At 44.5% G+C, this 18,852-nt stretch overlaps 1 protein-coding gene across 2 annotated transcripts in view; it reads left to right on the top strand.

Annotated features, from left to right (window-relative positions):
- LOC121156258 (phospholipid-transporting ATPase IB) overlaps positions 1–18,852 on the top strand; it is a 584,459-nt gene that overhangs the window by 360,219 nt on the left and 205,388 nt on the right. For both annotated transcript variants that reach the window (XM_040979868.1, XM_040979869.1), the window contains exon 27: positions 2,806–2,916. In XM_040979868.1, the coding sequence (XP_040835802.1) occupies positions 2,806–2,916 (111 nt within the window). The remainder of the gene's footprint in view (positions 1–2,805; positions 2,917–18,852) is intronic.

Below are 18,852 nucleotides of genomic sequence, written 5' to 3'. Positions count from 1 at the left end.
GATGTGTTCTTGGGAAAGTTGTGTGCGCAGTCCTTGTTCTGTTTCTTCCCTGGCTGCCTCATGCAAGGAAACTTCAGAAAACCCATGCCAAAATGAATTTTAAAGGCTACATTTATTTTGATTGCAAAGGATTTTGGAATCCACACATAGTTGGGTTTTTTTTTTTTCTATAGTAGGCATTTGCCATGAATGCTTTCAAGACTTCCTCATATGCATGAGTTTTAAAAGATTTTTTTCACCAAAATAAATTCATCTTTTAAATCAGGGGTGGGACACATGTGGCCCATGGGCCATATAAGGCCTGTGAAATCATTTGGTGTGGCTCTGCCAAGGCAATGTCAGGTGGGACTTGAAATTCAATAAATCTATAGCAGGCTAATGTTTAAGTTGATAATTTTGTATGGGCCATGAATGATATCATAAATATCCAAATGGCCCTTGGCAGAAAAAAGGGTTCCCCACTCCTGTTTGAAATCCATATGCCTTTCCAAGTTCCCTCATGCCTTTATTGGGGCCGCATGGGGACTGACAGCTGCCATCTGTTTGGCTGCCCTGCCCTGGCCAGTCTTGGCTGCCTCCGATGGTGTGTGATTGCTGTGCCTGTAGCCCTCAGCTTCCTGTTCTACTCAGGAGAGAATTCCTCCTGTGCCCTGCCTTCTGAATGTTCTCTGAACGGCCTCATGAAGACAGCATTGTGATTTAGGATATGCATTTTTAGTTCCTGAAAACAAATCATTCTAGCGCTCCATTTGAGGAATCGGGATGACTCCAACAGATGTTCTGTTGTGCCCCTTGAAGTGAAACTTCAGGGGGTCCAGGTCAAATGCAAGCTTCCTTTTTATTTGGTGAGCGAGTTATTTTATGATTCCCCATCCCCCTGGAGAATCCTTAATGAGCCTTTATGGGGAGTTTGATTTTTCCATCTGCCCCCACTCCTGCCATTTTGAAGTTGTCCTTTAGATTTCCAGGATATGCAGGAACCCACGTGCCTCCCCCAAACCCCCGCCCCGGTCTCCTTTAGGAAGTCACTGAGACACGGATACAGTGCCTTTCCTCAATGCTGGTGGGAATGATTGAGCCCACTGTTCTGGACAAGGGAACATTTTAAAATAAAAATGTCACACTGGTAGTCATAGTCTTGTTAAGTTTAATTTCAAAAGTCGTCTGAAACGTGCAGGAAATTTACAGTAGCACAATTCTCAGGGTTTGGGGATCCACTCAGTGCGGCCTGATTGTCATGTCTCAAGGCATAATCGAGTTAAAGCCGTGGCTTTCCCAGCCACAGGAAGGAGCACTTGCCAATACCATGACTGGCAACAGTGAGTGACACTGTGTTAGGCCTTTGCTCCGACAAGATACTTGAGGCTGGGTGTTTTGTCGAGGAAAGAGGTTTCATGGTTTTGGAGGTCTGAGAGCATGCTGTTGGCACCTGCTGCTGCGAGTGAAGGCCTTCTGACTTGATTTCAAAGATGGCTGATGGTGTGATGGTGGGAATGCACTAGAGAGAGGGGGTCATGTGGCAGACTGAAAGTCAGAGAGCGAGGAAGGTCCTGGACTGCTCTTCTAGAACCTTCTCCTAGGAGCAACCTGAGGTCCCAGGAGGGTAATTCCTTCCAAACTCAGCCCTCCCAGGGATCCCACTGTCTTCCTAGGCTCTACCTATTACAGGTCCCACCAGTAAGCATCCGGCCTCTAACACACACAAGCCCGCAGAGATAAACACCAGCTAAGGTAATCTCAACCAAGTGTGAGGCAAACTGAACACAGAGAAACTATGAACTTAAATAGGATTTTCCCAAAAGTGTGGATTCATGCTAGAACGTAACAGTGCACGCACACACACACACATACCCTCATCTCACTTCCCTCCCTCCTGCTCAGGAGTCAGGCTTTTGGGAATCTTTGGGAAATCAGATGTAGGAGGGCAGACCTGGCTTCAGGGGAGGCAAAGATGATGGAACATGAGAAGGCCCTACTGCCCCTAATGGATCCCTGTGCTTTGCTCTCCTATTGCTGACTCCTGTCTCAGTGGCCATCCCTGCATCGTCAGATCCGTCCTTGACTGCACAGCTTCCTGACTGGAAGTGTGAGGGCAGTGTGTGTGTGTGTGTGTGTGTGTGTGTGTGTGTGTGTGTGTTGCACAAGCACTTAGTGTGAATGTGTAGGAGCCTTTTTAAAGCAAGGATAAGATGGGTCTGTCATGGTGGTGCAGCAGGCTCATCACCTACCCTGTGACGTCAGCATCCCATATGGGTGCTGGTTCGTATCCTGGTTGCTCCATTTTAGATCTATCTCTCTGCTTATGGCCTGGGAAAGCAGTAGAGGTGACCTAAGTCCTGAGGACCCTGCACCCATGTAGGAGACCCAGAAAAAAGCTCCTGGCTCCCAGCTTCAGATCTGCTCAGCTCTGGCCATTCCAGCTATTTGGGGAGTAAATCGGTGGGCAGAAGACCTTTATCTGTGTGTATGATCTGCTTTTCAAATAAAAAAACATTTTTTTTTTAAATAAAGCAAGTGACTGCCTCTTGCTCCTGTTTTTTGTAATAAAACCTGGGCTTATATAAACCGTTTGTTTCCCACTGTACTTTTCTCCCAATTTAGGTAGTCATCTTCTCTTAATTATTGACTTACATGAACTTGTATTATTAGGAGCGTGGGTAACGATTAGCAGTGCAGCAGCACTTTAGAGGACGTAATAGCTAGTGCCCTATTGTTACTGTCTTGGAATGGCTTCCTCTCCCTGACTGGGAGAGCATTTGTTTGTCAGTGCCAGGCTCTTCAGAGCTTGTGGTTTTCCCATTTCAGTTTTCCTACTTGGAGAAGCTTTTGCTGGTTCATGGAGCCTGGAGCTACAACCGTGTGACCAAGTGCATCCTGTACTGCTTCTACAAGAATGTGGTCCTGTACATCATTGAGGTGAGCGCGTCCCTTCCGTCCTCAAGGAGGAAGGTCCTTTTCAGAGGGCGTAGGTGGGTGTTAAAAGTCATCCCAAGTGGGGTTTTGTTCATGGAAAGTTCCACACATGATGCCACGGCGATTTGCATAAGCCTGGGTCCTGCGTAACCTTGCTTTGACACTGGACGTAGATCCCAGGCCAGAGACTCCTGGTGCATGACTGCAGCCAGGAGGCTCTTGCAGCCTTTTTTACCTGACCACCTGTGCCTTTCCCCATCCTCTCCATGTCTGTGTTCCCTGGTCCCTACATCATGTTGTGTCTCATTGGGCAGGGTAGAATGTTGCTGGCATGCAGAAGAGGGGGATCCCTCTTCTGGGGCTGTTTAAAGCCTCGCTAGCAGGTGTCCTTACCTTTCTTGATGGGCAATGAGATATTTCTAGGCAGCATAGTCTGTGTTTTCTTTCCTAAATCAGCAGGGTCTGATGTCTGCCTCTAGTTCTCATGAAATCTGTAAGTCCTCTGAACACGCATCCACTGCCTCTAGGCTTGTAGGGGCCAGGTGCAGGAATGAGTGGCGGAGTGTAGTAAACAAGCAAGATAATTTAGAATGTTATGTGAGCACCTATTCTGTTGTCCAACAGTTTTCCCAAGGTGTGGATTCAGTTAGCAAACAAGCCTACTTGTTCCAGTGAGGGGCCCAGGAAACTGTGGAAAAAGCTCTTGGAATTGGATACCAGTGGGTACCAATGGACACACAGGCCACGTCGTTAGTCCTTGGGAAGGACAGCTCTCAAGGTGCGGGTTTGGATGACCCACTTGCTGATTAGATTTCCACACGTATTTAGAGGAAGCAGGCAATCACCTTATGGTGGGAAAGAAAAACTGTATCGCTTCTGGTGTATTAGTATCTCATTGTGGCATTACCTTATGTCTGACTTCTTAGCTCTTAATGAAAATAATAAGCAAGGCAAGGATCAGCTTTTTCTGATTTAATCTCCTAAAATGCTTTGTTCAGGTCATTTAACAAGTGGCTTGCTCTTGTGCCTGTGACACACCACTTCTTTACCAAGTTGTCTGATCTTTCCTGTTGAATCATGCAAGTCACACATACAGATTCATGTTTGTTGGTTGGTAACTAAATCAGTGATGGTTTTCCCAAGTTGTACAGCCCTTTTCTTTAAAAAAAAAAATCATGTATTTTAAAGTCAGAATTACAGAGAGAAGAAGATACATGCACACAAAAAGAGGGGGAGAGGGGTATCTTCCATCTGCTGGCTCACTCTCCTGGAAGCTGAGACCGAGCCTGAGTCAGGAAGAAGCTAGGAACCAGAATTTTATTCTAGACATGCTGCATGGGTAGCAGGAACCCAGGGACTTGGGACCATCTTCTACTACTTTTCCTAGGCCATCAGCATCTTTGCTGGGTTAGAAGTGGAGCAGCCTGGACTCAAACCTGTGCCCGTAAGGGATGCCCGTGTCACAGGTGGTGGTATTTACCCACTACACCACAGCAGATTGTTTACTATACAGAAATACCCAGCCAACAGGATAGACAGAACCAAAATGGAGCCTTTGCTTCTCTGCCACTCAAGGTGCTTGACACCTGCCTGGAAACAGCTGTGTGTTTTTCTGATGTGCACAGAAGGCAGCCTCGTGAGGATGTGTCCCCAGCATGCAGCTGTGCAGGGAGCAGGCCTCTTCCTTGGGCACACAGAAGCTCCTGGCCAGCCAGGGAGCAGCTTTGGTTCTCTAGGAGTGTTGGAGGCAGTCACACAAGACCTGGTTTACATCGTGAAGTTGGCCTGTTCCTCCGCCTTTAAATGCTGTGTGTGCTTATATTAAACAAAGAACTATTATTTCTCTAAAAAGAAACTAGGCAACCGAGTCTTGAGAGATTTGGAGATGCGTTTGTTCTTTGCTAAGTGTAGTGAGGGTGAAGCCAGCCAACTTTCAGCAGCCTCCATAAACTTTCTGCTTGTCTTGTGCTGTGATCGTCAACTTCTTGCTTATTTGAAGACTTTCTGGGCATTGGGGGAGAGATGTTGACATTTCTGTCCTCTGTACAATTTCTTTGTGGCAGTTTAAGATATTTGCTCCTTTCCTCCTCCTGCCCCCCCCCCTTTTTTCTTTATCCGTGATGGGAGTCACTGGTAAGTGTCACTCGGGGTCTTAGATAAGGGGGTGCAGAGATGTCTGGTCCTAGGTGCCATCCCAGACATCCAGCGTTGTGGACTCCTGTAGCTATTGGCTTCACAAGGCTTCTTAATGATCTGGTTTTCCTCACCATCAGCGACCTGCAGATAGTCTAGTCTCCTTATCGAGGGGTCTGTGCAGAGTGCCCAGCCCCTTCTGTCGCCACGGCATCGCGGGGGCCCTGCTGAGTCATTTGCAGCTATGCTCATGCCATTTCTTCCAAGGCCCACGTGGGCTGCGGCTGAAGGCACACAGCATTAGCCTGTCTGGAAAGCTGTACTTGGAACAATGTCCTGAAAGGGCCCCGCGAGTCGCTCAGATGTGTTTCACAGTGGGAGTGGAGCCGTTGTTCAGTGGCCTCCCAAGAATGACCTTTTTGGATAGTATTTATCAAGTTAACCAGTCTCTGCCAGCCTGAGCTCAGTTTTCCTTTAAGTCTAAGAGATATTAGTTTGAAAACTCAGAAAATGAGATCCTTGATGGAGCCCAGATGGTTAGACCGTAACTTAGTGTCTAAGATTGCCAGGGTATTTCCTTGGCATCCAAGTGTACTTCAAATAGGAAAGTCCTACTTGCCTGCTGTTTTACTGTGTTCTGAACTGCAAGATCAAAGGTTCTTTTCAGTGGTCTTGCTTTCTTGCAAAGAATGCTTCGTTCCAAAGGTAGCCTTATAATCAATTACTTATGCCAGAGCAAGTTGTAATGACAATGAATTAATATAAGAGAACAAACTAAATGTGTTACTTATTTGTTTTAGCATGTTTTGTTGTAACTGAGAGATCCTTCGCAGTCTCATCTCAAATGTCCTCTGATATTTAAAAATAAGTGTCCAGGGACCAGTGTTGCAGCATAGTGGGTTAAAGACTCTACCTGCAAGACCAGCAACCCATTTGGGCACCTGTTTGTGTCCTGGTTGCTCCACTCTGATCCAGCTGCCTGCTGATGGCCTGGGAAAGAAAAAAAAAATGTCCTGAGTGCTTGGATCCCTGCCATCAATATGGAAGACCCAGAAGAAGCATCTGGCTTCTGGCATTTGTGGCCATTTGGGAAGTGAACCAATGGATGGAAGATTCTCTCTCTTTCTCTCTCTCTCTGCCTGCCTCCTTCCTCCCTCTCCTGCTCCCTCTCTAATTCTGCCTTTCAAATAAATAGTCTTTAATTTGAGAAACTGTTTTTGAATTAAATACACTTATGTACACACACATATGCACATACAGATTTTATGGCCTTAGCCTGTCTTATGAGGATCATTATGCAGTTTAGGTTACTAGTGAAGAGCTGCATACCTGCGATGTAATATATTTTTCTCACTTGGTATCCTAGCCTGTAATGGTGAATTTCTGGACAGTGAACACATGGGTGTGTTCTCCTTGCCATATGGAACTGGCTGAAAGTTCCCCTTTCACCTCCACCTGCTGTTGTGTATTATCTGCCCTGATGTTCTACTAACAGAAATATTTGAATGTGCAAACAGATGGCTGTTTTCAGATAAGGGTCTCCATGCCAGACAGTGCTCCATGCCAGACAGTGTTTCGGTTCCTATTCCTCGGTGTGCTTTGCAGGTCTTCCCTTGATACTGCATAGAGGTTGTGCTGCAGCACACAGGGGGATTTCCTGCATTGAGGAACGTCCACAACATCTCCAGCTTCACCCACAAGGAGGAATATAGCCTTCCTTCTATTCAGATCATGTGTGTTCCACCAAAAGGCTATTGATTTAATTTGAATGTTTTCACCATAGTGCCTTGAACATGCTCAACTTACATATATATATATACACATATATGTATGTTTTTATATATATATATTTGTAACATAGGCTCTTTGTTGCTGAGGGGTTTCACATAATACTTGATGTGGGTACTACATACATTCTATTCAGGCCATAGTAGCCATTGCTACAAGTAATTAAAAAAAGAGCAACCCAGTGGGAACAACACAACTTGGTTTTATGATGACCCTGTGCATAGCAACCTTTGTCCCCATCCTCATGGTGCAGCATTGATGTACAGTTTTACCCGGGCAGAGAAAAGCCACTAGTGAGGTTTCCTCACTCATCTTTAATGCAGGATGTAGAAGATGGCTGACAATGACCTCTGCTCCTTTATAGGGTTTGGGCAGATTTGTGAATGGGTGAATGCCACACTGGCTTCAAGCCCTTCAAGGGCGTCCTGCTGTTTTCTGATTGGATCCCGTCTCTCTGCCCACCAGCTGCTTTGTGGCCTGGGCCCCAATTCGCAGCAGCTTCTTGCTTCCACTCTATTTTGTTTTTATTAGTATTGTTGAAGCTTAATTAACATACGGCAACATGGACCTTTCTTTATGAGGAAAACTGGACTTTTCGTAAGAAACCAAAACTGGCAGTTCTCGGTGTGCCTCCCACAGATGATTACAGGAGCATCATTCCCAGCTTTGGGCGTGCCCGTTGCTGAGGGTGGCACAGGGATGGGAATGGGCTGGAGCCGTAGAGAATCCTGGAAACATGCTCTTGGCTGAGGCGAGGGTGGTAGTTTGTGTGCTGTATTCTTTAGTTTTATTTATAAAACACCAGCAAAAAAAAAAGTGAAAGAATTCCACAAACTCTTTGTGCTTTCATCACCTGAAGAAACACAAAGTTAGAAGGCAGATGGCATGCTTCGGGGAGCTCACTGAAAGTTTGCGAATTAAATTTTACCCCTAGTTTGTTTTCTATTAATCCATGACATGCTCAATTTCATGGCCCTAGCCAGATGTACTTCCATTTTCAGAGGTAAAATCCTGTGTTGGGCTGGGTCTCCCGGGTCTCCCGATCCATGCAGAGGGACTCCTGACAGCCAGTTAGAGAAGAGTACCTTCCCTGTGTGCCTGGGCTGCGGGCAGGTGTGACATAGCAATGGGAATCAAAGCAACAAAGTCAAGGAGATCGAGTGAGTTGACGCGGTGTGTGAGTCGATCTGAACACCTTTGACAGGAGTTGTGTTGCTGTGGGAAAAATAACTTTCGAAAATCCACCTGTCAATATGTTAGGTAGATAGTCCTAAGCCTGGAACTTAAAATGTAATTTCAAGTCTGGAACATCAGTCATGATCATTGTGCGGCTGTCTGTCTTACATAACTTATAAGCAGAAAGCAGAGACTGATTTTTCAAAGTCGTTTGATTTTGACAATGAACGGAATTTCCTTAAATGCCAGGATTAAGGCAGAAGAAGGTAGGGGACTAGCCCTAAAAACTTCTGAAATCCTCCTGATGACGTCACTGAAGGAGAAAACATGATAACCCATTTTAGAGTTTCTAAATTATTTAGCAGACTACCAGGGATATTCAGAAGCCTGTGAAAAAAATTTAGAAAGGTTTTTTTGGGGGGAGTGGTGGAAAACAAATTTACATCTATGCAGTTTTTTTTTTCATCATCCGCATTTTCGTGAACTTGCAAGCTCCTCTGTAGAAGTGAGTTGCTCTGAGTTTCCTCAGGAGGTTCTGCAGCATTTTAATCATTTACTAGGTGTTCATTTGTCCGTGTGCTTTTGGGACTCCTGAGAAGGGATCATTTGGGGTAAGAAAAAAAAATGAGTAGTAGTAAATTCAAAAGAGAAAAGTACTAGGACCATTAGTTGAATTTAACCTGTACTGAAAAAAACTGTAATGGGGCTCCTGCATTCCAGTATCAAGTAATGAAGATGTGCCAGATTACCTTTGAAATAGACATGAGACTTTAAAATTATGATGATGGCCAGTTGTCAGTTTCTCACAAAAAAGAATAACGCTAGCATACGGATATTGATGCCCAAATGAAAATTACATACTCCTTCGGGTATCTTTTTATTTTTGGCAACACATAAATGAAATGTTAATGTTTTCTTTCATTAACTAGGTATAGGATAAATGCCAGGAAATGGGACACCTATTTAGTGTGGAGGCCTGGAAATGTTATCACTGAATGAAAGAAAATAAAGCTTCCATAGGCTATAGCAATTGTGAGAACATATGAAAACTAACCAACAAATTTAATTGACAGCTAGTTAAGATTTGTCAATACCTGACCGAACCCAGCACGGTAGCCTAGCAGCTAAAGTCTTCTCCTTGAACAGGCTGGGATCCTATATGGGTGCCAGTTTTAATGCAGCAGCTCCACTTCCCATCCAGCTCCCTGCTTGTGGCCTGGGAAAGCAGTCGAGGACAGCCTAAAGGCTTGGAACTTTGCACCCATGTGGGAGACCTGGGAGAGACTCCGGGCTCCTGGTTTCAGATTGGCACAGCTCCGACCATGTGGCTGCTTGGGGAGTGAATCGTCGGAAGGAAGATTTTTCCTTTCTGTCTTTCTTCCTCTTTGTATATCTCACTTTCCAGTTAAAAAAAAAAATTTAAAAAAAGAGAGATTAGTCAGTACCAGACTAGCTTAAAATAAGGAAATAAAGGAAAAATCTCTTGTCTGTAACACTGCAGAATATGAAAGGAGACTTCCCAGCATTTTCTGTGTCTTCAGATTTAAAAGGCAAAGTGACTTCTGGGGCATGTGGAAGATGTCATTCTAATCCCCACATCTCTCAGTAGATGAGGACTTTGAGCTTTTCTTGTTTTTTTTCTGAAAACATATGCACATTCCCTTTAGCTGTTTTACGACTTTGAGAAGTCACTGGCTTTGGGGGTAGATTTTGCTTTAAATGTTAGAATTCATCGAGAATAGATGTCTTAAGCCACGATCAAAAACTCAATCAATGACTTTTTCCTCCCCGTGGATTTGATGCATGCCTTAGCTAAACTTTGAGAAGATATGTTTCATTCTCAGCACACAAAAATATCATTGTTGTAAAAGACAAAAGTCCTGAGAACCGATCTTGCCTCCTCTGGCAGGTGCACCTGATGGCTTTGCATTTCCTAATGCGGACTCTGCCTCTGCGGGGCTACCCTAGCTGCTGTGCGTTTAGTGGTAACATGTTAATAGGTTAAAAACCAAGGGAGAGAATGCAGTCCACACGTGGGCGTTACTGCAAAGGCCATGACCTTGTCAAGTATAAACCCATCCATTTGCTATTAAAAGCTATAATCAAGTGCTTACTGCCTACTGTATGGCAATCAAAACGCTAAGACTGAGATCATCAAAGACCACCTCTGCCCCCCACCAGAGTTCCCAAATAGTGGGGCATGTGGAGAGGGGAGTACAGTTTGGTTGACCACTGGGTTGTGCGCATAGAGAACTCTGTGTGTGCACAGGCATGGTGCCAACCCCACTACGGGAGTATCCGCGCTTATAGAACCCATGATTAGCTGAGAAGTCGGTATTTCTGCTGCTGCATTCCTGCACAACAATTAAATTATTAGTATGTAGGTAGGCAGTCCCATTGAGCAGCCGAGAACTTGAATAGAAATAACGTTCTTCTGCTTCCTGCTTTCTTTGCCTCATGCCTCCTTGTTGTCCAAGTCAAGCTCTCACTCGGATCACGGAGACAAACTGAATCGGAGTCGCTGTTCTTAGACAAAAGAGAATGCAGAGGAGATGTCCCACAATTACAGTACTGCCCGGTGCGCACTGGCTTGGTGGAAAAGAACTGGCAAAGAAGTTCTCAGAAGTTTGTCCTTTGATAGTACCGGCGGGCCTTAGGTCCGGAGGTGAAATGAGTTAAAAGCTGAGGGGTGAAAAGGGGCTGATCAGGTGAGGGGGCAGGAGAAGAGAGACAGCTCATGATGCCAGAGAGAGGCCAGCTTGCCGCACTCCCTGTTCCAGTTCTGCGGTGAATGTCAGAAGCGAGTCCTTAGTAAACAACAGGGAAGGAGGGCAGGGTGGCGGGGGTTTTATGTTTCAGTAGGAGGATTGGCTGCAGAACTAGTGAGACGTGTGCCCAGGAATGTTCTCTCAAAGGCCAGTTGGTCTCTGTAGGTGATGGAGCAGGAAGTGGATTGGCCAAGGCGGAGAGTGGGGGAGGGAGCGGCAGATACAAAGAGAAATACTTGCGTTTGGGAGGGTTGGACTCACTTGAAAGTTTATGAAAATCGACATTATCTGCCTCTTCCATATGACAAGCTCATGTATGTTTTTTTTTAAATAATGTTTTTGCAGCTGCCTTACCTAAAAGGACTGTTATAAAGATTCCGGCGTATTAAAAAGTATATTTGAGCATTGATGATTGATTTAAAAATTGTGTCTTTAAAACTCCATAAAATGTTGAATTCCCCTCAAATTAAAAAAAAAAAAAGTGAAAAGCCCAAGTCTAAAACCAAAAGTTGCAAAGGAAGTGCAGGGCTGGGGTGGACGCTGAGACCTGAGCTAGAGCTGTGTGTGCTCCACCACTAAGATGTCTCCCACCTCCCAGCACCATCCTGCCGTCCCCTGGTACCTTAGCCTGGACATCCAGCGCACTTGACCTTGGGCATTAATGCTCACATGGTCCAACTTGCCTCCCTCCGTGTCTTGTTGCGTGCACAAGCAGCAGTCAGTAATTGCATTCTGATTGCTTTTGCAGATTCCTGCCGTTTTTATTTTCCAACTTGGTGATGATTCCCTTAGGTTGGGAGCCAGTTCTTTGCTCTCTGACTCGCTGTAGGATCAGATCCATGGCAGTCTGTAAACATAAAACCTGTGACCACATTTCAGGAGGTGCAAACTCCTGAGAATGGTGGGTATTTTGCTTCTTCCTTTTTTTTTCTATAGAATATAAAGTTACTTTGGGCCCAAAGCTTTAAAACATTGTATTTGCAAATGGAATGCAATTATGTGCCAGAATGCAGTTCATCTTTCTCTTTGACTTTGCAGTTGCTTATCTTTCACCTTCAGTGAAAATTGTCTCTAAAGTGGTATTTGGGGGTGCTCATCCTCCTATACCCCCAGTGGTAAAATCTCCATTGCACTCTGACTACTCGTTGGAACTCCTGTCTTGGTGTTTGGGCAGATATGGAAGTTCAGAGTTCTCTGTCCCACTGTCCCAGCAGGCCACATGCACTGCTTTATAGTGACTCAAGAGTAGGCATATGGGGCAAGCTTTTTGGGATGCCCACATCCCACATAGAGTGCCTGAGTTTGAGTTTGATATCTACTTGCTTCTCCTGCTTCCTAAAATGAGTACCCAGGGAGGCATCAGGTGGTGGCTCATGTAGTTGGCTCCCTGCTACACACGTGAGGGAGTTGGAACAAGTTCTCAGCTCCCAGTTTTAGCCTGTCCCAGTCTTAGCTATTGGCGACATACAAGCAGTAAACCAGTAGACAAGGATGATGTGTATTTCTTTGCTTTCCAAATAAAGTTAAAATAAACAGATAAATATAATTTCAGGTGAAAATATTTGAGAAAAACATAATAGGCATGGTATATATGCTTTCTTTTTTCAAAAAAGATTTCTTTTTTGTTGAAAAGGAAGATTTTCAGAGAGAAGGGAAGACAGAAAAATCATCCATCTGCTGATTTACTTCCCAAGTGGCTGCAACAACCAGAGCTGAGCTGATCTGAAGCCAGGGGCCAGCAGCTTCTTCTGGGTCTCCCACGTGGGTGCAGCGTCACAAGCCTTTGCACCAGCCTTGACTGCTTCCCCAGGCCGTAGTCAGGGAGGTAGTTGAGAAGTGGAGTGTCTGGGACATGAATCAGTGCCTGTATGAGATCCCGGGGAGAATTAGCCAATTGAGTCATTGCACCAGACCTGATATATACATGGTGTATATGTATATGTGTATATACATGTGTAGAAACATGTGAATAAATGCATTACAATACACATATGTGTATGTGTATATTGTATACATATGGGTATATGCACATATATGTTCACACACATATATACTTTCTTGCCTGGTTCTTCACATTGATGGGAGGCAAAGTAGATTCATGCTCTTAAATATTGCTTATATCTGAAGTTTGTCCACAAAATATTGATTAAAATATTGGCTTTATCCAGGGATCGTTAGGGTGAAGTTCATTGTACCTTTAACTAAGCTACATGTTACTTTGATAATCTTTTTGTCCATCTCTTGCCAATTTGAAATTTGCTTTTCAGTAATACCAACTCTTACCCAGAAGAGTCTACATCTTTGCTAAGCTTACCTTAAAGCTTCCTTCATTCTTTGGAAGTTACTTACTACTATGGCTTGCAGCCTTGTCTTTTTCTTTTTGGAAAGCTATAATATACGTGCGTTAAAAATGAAACCTTCTCCTTGTACAGTTCCATAAGCATTGACAAATACACAGTTTGGTATTGTCAACACTACGCTCAGACACAGAACCAACCTTCCCAGCCTCCTTTGCAGTCAGCCCCCACGTCCACCCGACTCCCAGGGCATGGTCTTTCCCGCTTGTGACAGCCCTGAGGAACACCTCCAGGCGCACTCACTTTAGTTTTTATTATAAATCGATGATGAAGTGTCCATTGTATTTATCTATTGAGCATCTTTTCACTGGTGTCTCTGCCGTCTGTGGCTCTCCTTTGGTGATACTGCTGTTTTAAGTCTTCTCTAGTATTGTGCTGTGTGTTTATTCATTAGGAAATCTAAAACTTGCCCCTCCCCTCAACTGTATGAATAAGAGATTTTCCTATTCGACCTTCTCAGAATATTTGCTTTGTAAATCAAATGGTCCTTTGTAGTCAATCCTCCTACCCCTTACACCTGTTCCCCGACTCGAATCCCAAGTTTCAGGAAACCATCAGTTGTGTATTAAATCCAGTACATAATCCATTTTCATCACAGGTAGCCGAAGACACAGTTTTGGTTATCTGGAGTGTTCTTTTGGCTATATGGGACCTTTCTGAAATCAACAGGATATTGGGAGTGTAGGAGGATGAAGGTGCATTTATGTCTTCCCTTCCTGTCTAGTTTCTTGTCTCATCTTGGTTACACAAGTACAAACTAATTAATGAGGGAAACCCTTAGGCAGAACCTCTGCCCAGGGGCCTCTGGTTCATAATGCCTTGGCCTCTACATCTTGGGCAGAGGTACCTTTAGATGGGTGGGTTTCGAAAGCTCTAGTGCACACCAGGGACCATGGACCAGGGACCAGCATTTGTATCATGTTTTGAGAAAAAGCATAGAGCTGGCATTGTGGTCCAGAGAGACAGAAAGGTCTTCCATCCACTGTTCATTCTCCAGATGACTTTTACCCCCCAAATTCAGCAGGGCCAGGCTGAAGACAGGAGCCTAACACTCCATTGAAGTTACCCATTTAGTACAAAGGCCCAAGCAATTGGGAATCGTCCACTGCCTTCTCAGGCACATCAGAAGAGAGCTGAATCAGAAAGCAGAGTAACCAGGAGTCAAACCAGCACTCACAATGTATTGCAAGGGGTGACTGAACTTACTGACAATATACTAACCCTTCCGGGATGGACCATATCCAAATTATAACTCATGCCATTATAAACTTAAAAAATTAAAGATCATAACTTTGCAAGATGAGGAATGTCTGTATGGCCTTAAGTATCTAAGATTCTGTCTGTTGCATCTCCCTTTTAGGTGCGTTGGGTGTGGGGATTTAACCCAGTGGTTAAAATGCTGGTAACCATCCCGAATCCCATATCAGAGTAACTGGATTTTATAAATGACTCTACTCCTATCTCCAGCTTCCTAGAGAGGGAAATGATGACAACTCCATCACTCACATTTCTGCCACCCGTGTGGGAGACAGAGATTGTTGTTGACTGGCTGGCTTTGGGCCAGCCCAGGTTTAGCTATTGCAGACATATGGGTAGTGAACCAAAGGATGGAAGTTATCTTTGCCTTTGTATGTTTATGTATGTCTCAGATAAATTATTTTTTATGTAGAAAAAGAAGTCACCTCTGTCATGAGAAGAAGCAGTGATGAGTTGTATCCCAGCCAGTACTGTTTATAATATAAAGACAGAAAATAAGCTTGCCTAGGCCCTGATTGCTGTTCTGGTTGCTGAGTACATTATAAACTTATAAAACCTGCAAGTATTTTGTATATGTTGATTGGTCAAGTACAGAGAGCCTAACAGGAAGGCTTGCAAGCACAGCCATCCCAAAAAGCTGAAGTAGTTCCAGTCTATTTGCAAAACCAAAGCAAATATCATCTTTTGGATTAATCAACGCATCAGAGCCTAAATTGTTAATAATCTTTTTAGACCAATGCCTAAAACCCTCTTTTTGTGTGTGTGTGTCCATGAGTAAAATAAATAAACCTGTTTGTAAGAAAAGGACATAAAATAAATTAACCATCACCCTTGAGCTATAGAAGTTACTAATCACAAACTTCATGTAACCAATGCACTAACATCAGACAGCAATTGTGATCTCAGTTACACTTCCTGTATAATCCAGGTATGAAAGCGTAGTTGTTTTTGGCAGCTGAAGTAATAAACTAGCAAAATATTGCTGCCTATTTGCTCTTGGCAGCCTTGTGGACCGTAAGCAACTGACCTCAGCCCCTTTACCACAGAAACAAGAATCCCTTTCTGCAAGCAGCTTCTTGTTTTGAATATGAATACCTGGAATCTCTGCTGCTGCTGCTGCGTTCCCAAGGCCAAGGTCAGGTGGCTTGGCCTTGCCCCAAAGTCCTCACCAGCTCTCTTTCCCTTGACCTTAGTTTCCCTGACCCTCTTGCAGTTATCATGGGAAGACGCACAACTTCCAAACAACATTTCCAAGGTGTTTCTGAATCCTTCTGACTAGGCCAGGATCAGAGCCACGTCTTTTGTTTATCTCATTCATTTCTTTAGAAGCAATCAGGGAAGAGAAAGTGTGTAAATAATCCTCTATGTGCTTGGTCCGTCTTTATTTATCCAACTGCCCACTGGCTTCTCCGGCAGTCCTTGGGAGAATCCTTCATCTCTACTGTGAAGGGGGCACTCGTGAGACACTACTGTACATACAGAAAGACGGTGAGTGTGGTTTCAAAAAGAGAAAATTCTGCCTCTGCTGGGTCACTCCTCAAATGCCTGCAATAAATAGGGCTGGGCCAAGCCAAAGGCAGGAGGCAGGAGGTCAGCTCAGGCCTTCCACGGGGGTGGCAGGGACTCAAGCACTTGAACATCATGTGCTGCATCCCAGGGAGCACATTAGCAGGAAGTTGCATCGGGAATGGAAGCAGGACTTCCAGCTGACATGTAGCCATCCAAGCCAGATACTCCAATACCCCATACCACAGTGCCTGCCTTGGCCTATGGTTTTGTGTTAATATTTGAAACTATCTCCCTATCTCCACAGGGTACATAAAACTACATAAATCTTCCAAATGCTTAAAGAGAGAGAGAGAGAGAGAGAGAGAGAGAGAGAGAGAGAGATTTTATGTATTTGAAAGGCCGAATCAGAGAGAGATTTAGAGAAAGAGATCTTCCATCCACTTTTTGCCATGAGGATGAGTAAACTTCAGGGATCTCATGGATCAAAGCCTCAAGGTCCTGCTGAACCCTGCCCATGATAGATTTGTGAACAAAACTAACATTGACCTTGTTTTGAGTCAGTCTGTTTGGGGAGTAATTTGTGAAGCACTCACAGTCACTAGAATAGCTCTGTTGTGTTCTCTGTCTGCTGGTTCACTTTCCTTGGAGCCAGACCCTGTTGGAGATACAGAGGGTGACTTGCACACAATGAAGAATATATGATTTAAAAATGCCTGGTTTTTGAGGGCCTTTGACCGTGAAGTTTAACAACTCAGCATCAAGCCAGCTGTATAGTACCTTCTACACAGTCTGCTCTCAGTATTCTGGCATGCTGTTCACCTGGACATGGTCATGGCACTAAAATCAAGTTTCCCAATGACAGAAAAGTACCAGATTTTTCTTCTATTTGTAGTTGATAAACATTGTCTACCCTCTGGCCCATTGAGAAGCAAGGCTTTTGTCTTTGTTGTTTTTTTTGCTTGTTTGTTTTTCCAGCGCATAAACTGCAACAACACTCTCCATTCTTCCTACTTTTAAAAACAATCCTGCTCTGGGGTTCTGTAAATAGAATTGGCATTTGAACACTTTCCTGTGCACCTGCTTTCCTATGGCCCCCACCGCCTGAGAATTCATTTCGGGTATCTTGGAGAGCCCAGACCTGGAGATGAAGGTATTCCACATCCCTGCCTTGTGTAAACTCGCAGATTTTTGTGAGGCTTGCTTTTTTAGATGGGGGACAGTGCAGGGAAAGGATAGAGGCTCTGGAAATATCTGCGTCCTGACAGCCATGAGCCACTGGTTCTCAATGAGCAAGTGGTGGGAATTCAACATAGTGCAACCATCTTCATGAAGAGTTGGTAACTTCCTATAAAGCTGAGGCCACTCTTAGCTGCATTCTAGCAACCTCTAGGTAATCCAGAAAAGTGGAAACCTGGGTTCATGAAAAACTGGGGCCGAAATGAAAGATTATCATGGCTTGATTTCTAGTCTCCCCAAACTACAAGTAGTACGTGAGGAGGAGCCCGAGGACGCGTCCCTCAGTGGGTACATTGTTAGATAAGTTCTGTTCTGTGGTCTTCCAGGATGAATGCCATGAATGATAATGCATCACCTAACTCAAAATAGTTCATGGGGAGATTTAGGATGTATTCACCATAAAGAAGTAATGAAAGTGTGAGGTGATGAATATGCTAATTACTTTGAATGAGTCAGTACCCAACACATGCATGATCAGAATGTCATGTTGCACCTCAGAATTGTTTACAAATGTGATATGTTGATCACAAAAGTGTTAACGTTTGTTGTGAGACCTGGCTACACAAACTGTGCAGTGCCTCCCTACAGCAGAAGAGCACTTGGCAACTAAAAAAAAACAGCAATGACTCCCATGCACACTAAAATACTGAGTCTGCAGATAAGTCATGCTGAAGGGAAAAGACTTAGACATGTGTAGTGACCCACTCGGGTACGCTTCTGTGTGAATATGGTTCTATTTATTCAGCCTTGAGAAAGACAAAACAATGGGGCAGAAACACCTCCATGATCTCCAGGAGCTGAAGCTGGGAAGAGGGTGACTACCAAGGGGCATTAGGGAGGACTCAGGTGGTTGAACGAGCCTGTGGTTGATACACAGGTGTGTGCAGTTGCCCAGACGAGATGGGTTTTAGGATTTGCATGTAATACCTAAAAAAAATAATAATAACGAATGGGTGGTGTGGTGGTGCTACCACTTGCAAGCTGGGCATCCCATACCAGGATGCCAGATCAAGCTGCCACTCTTCTGACCCAACTTGCTCTTAATCTGCCTAGGAAGACAGTGGAAGATGGTCCAAGTACTTGGAGCCCTGCCAACCATGTGGGAGACCAGATGGAGTTCCCAAATTCGGCTTCAACCAGGCCTAGCCCTGGTTATCACTGACATTGGGGAATGAAACAGCAACTAGAAGGCTGATCTCTTTCTCCCTGTCTTTCAAATAAGTAAATCTTTAAAAACAAACAAACAAAAAGCAGCAGAAAGGTAATCTAGAGATTGGCTGTTGAAACTGGAATCTGGCCAAAAGAGCTACAACGAGTGACCTGTGATTTGTGTTGAACTTCTCCTTCCACTTCTTTCCCCTTCTCCTCCGTACACTACAGCATTATCTCTTGGAATCCACAGGGGACCTATGCCTGGAAGCCATATGAATACGTATATCCTTAAATACGATGGTGTAGAATTCACCTGGAATTTGCACACATCCTCCTGTATAACCGAGAGAGCTCCCATCCACTGGTTCCATCCTCAGATGCCTCAGATGGTCAGACCAAAGCCAGGAGCTTGGGAAGTCCATCTAGGTCTCCCTTGTAGGTGGCATGAATCCAGTCCCAGGAGCCAGAGTCTAGACCTACATCCTTGAACCCTGATGTGGAATGCAGCAGGCATCTTAACTTGGCCCAAGGCCGGACCCCTCTCATACAGTCTACACCATCTG

This window comes from Ochotona curzoniae, unplaced genomic scaffold (genome assembly GCF_017591425.1).
Source record: "Ochotona curzoniae isolate NIBS_2020 unplaced genomic scaffold, NIBS_Ocur_1.0 contig_3332, whole genome shotgun sequence".
In the NCBI taxonomy this organism is placed as follows: domain Eukaryota; kingdom Metazoa; phylum Chordata; class Mammalia; order Lagomorpha; family Ochotonidae; genus Ochotona; species Ochotona curzoniae.
Note: the sequence above shows the minus strand (reverse complement) of the source record. Positions and strands in the feature narration are given on the sequence as shown.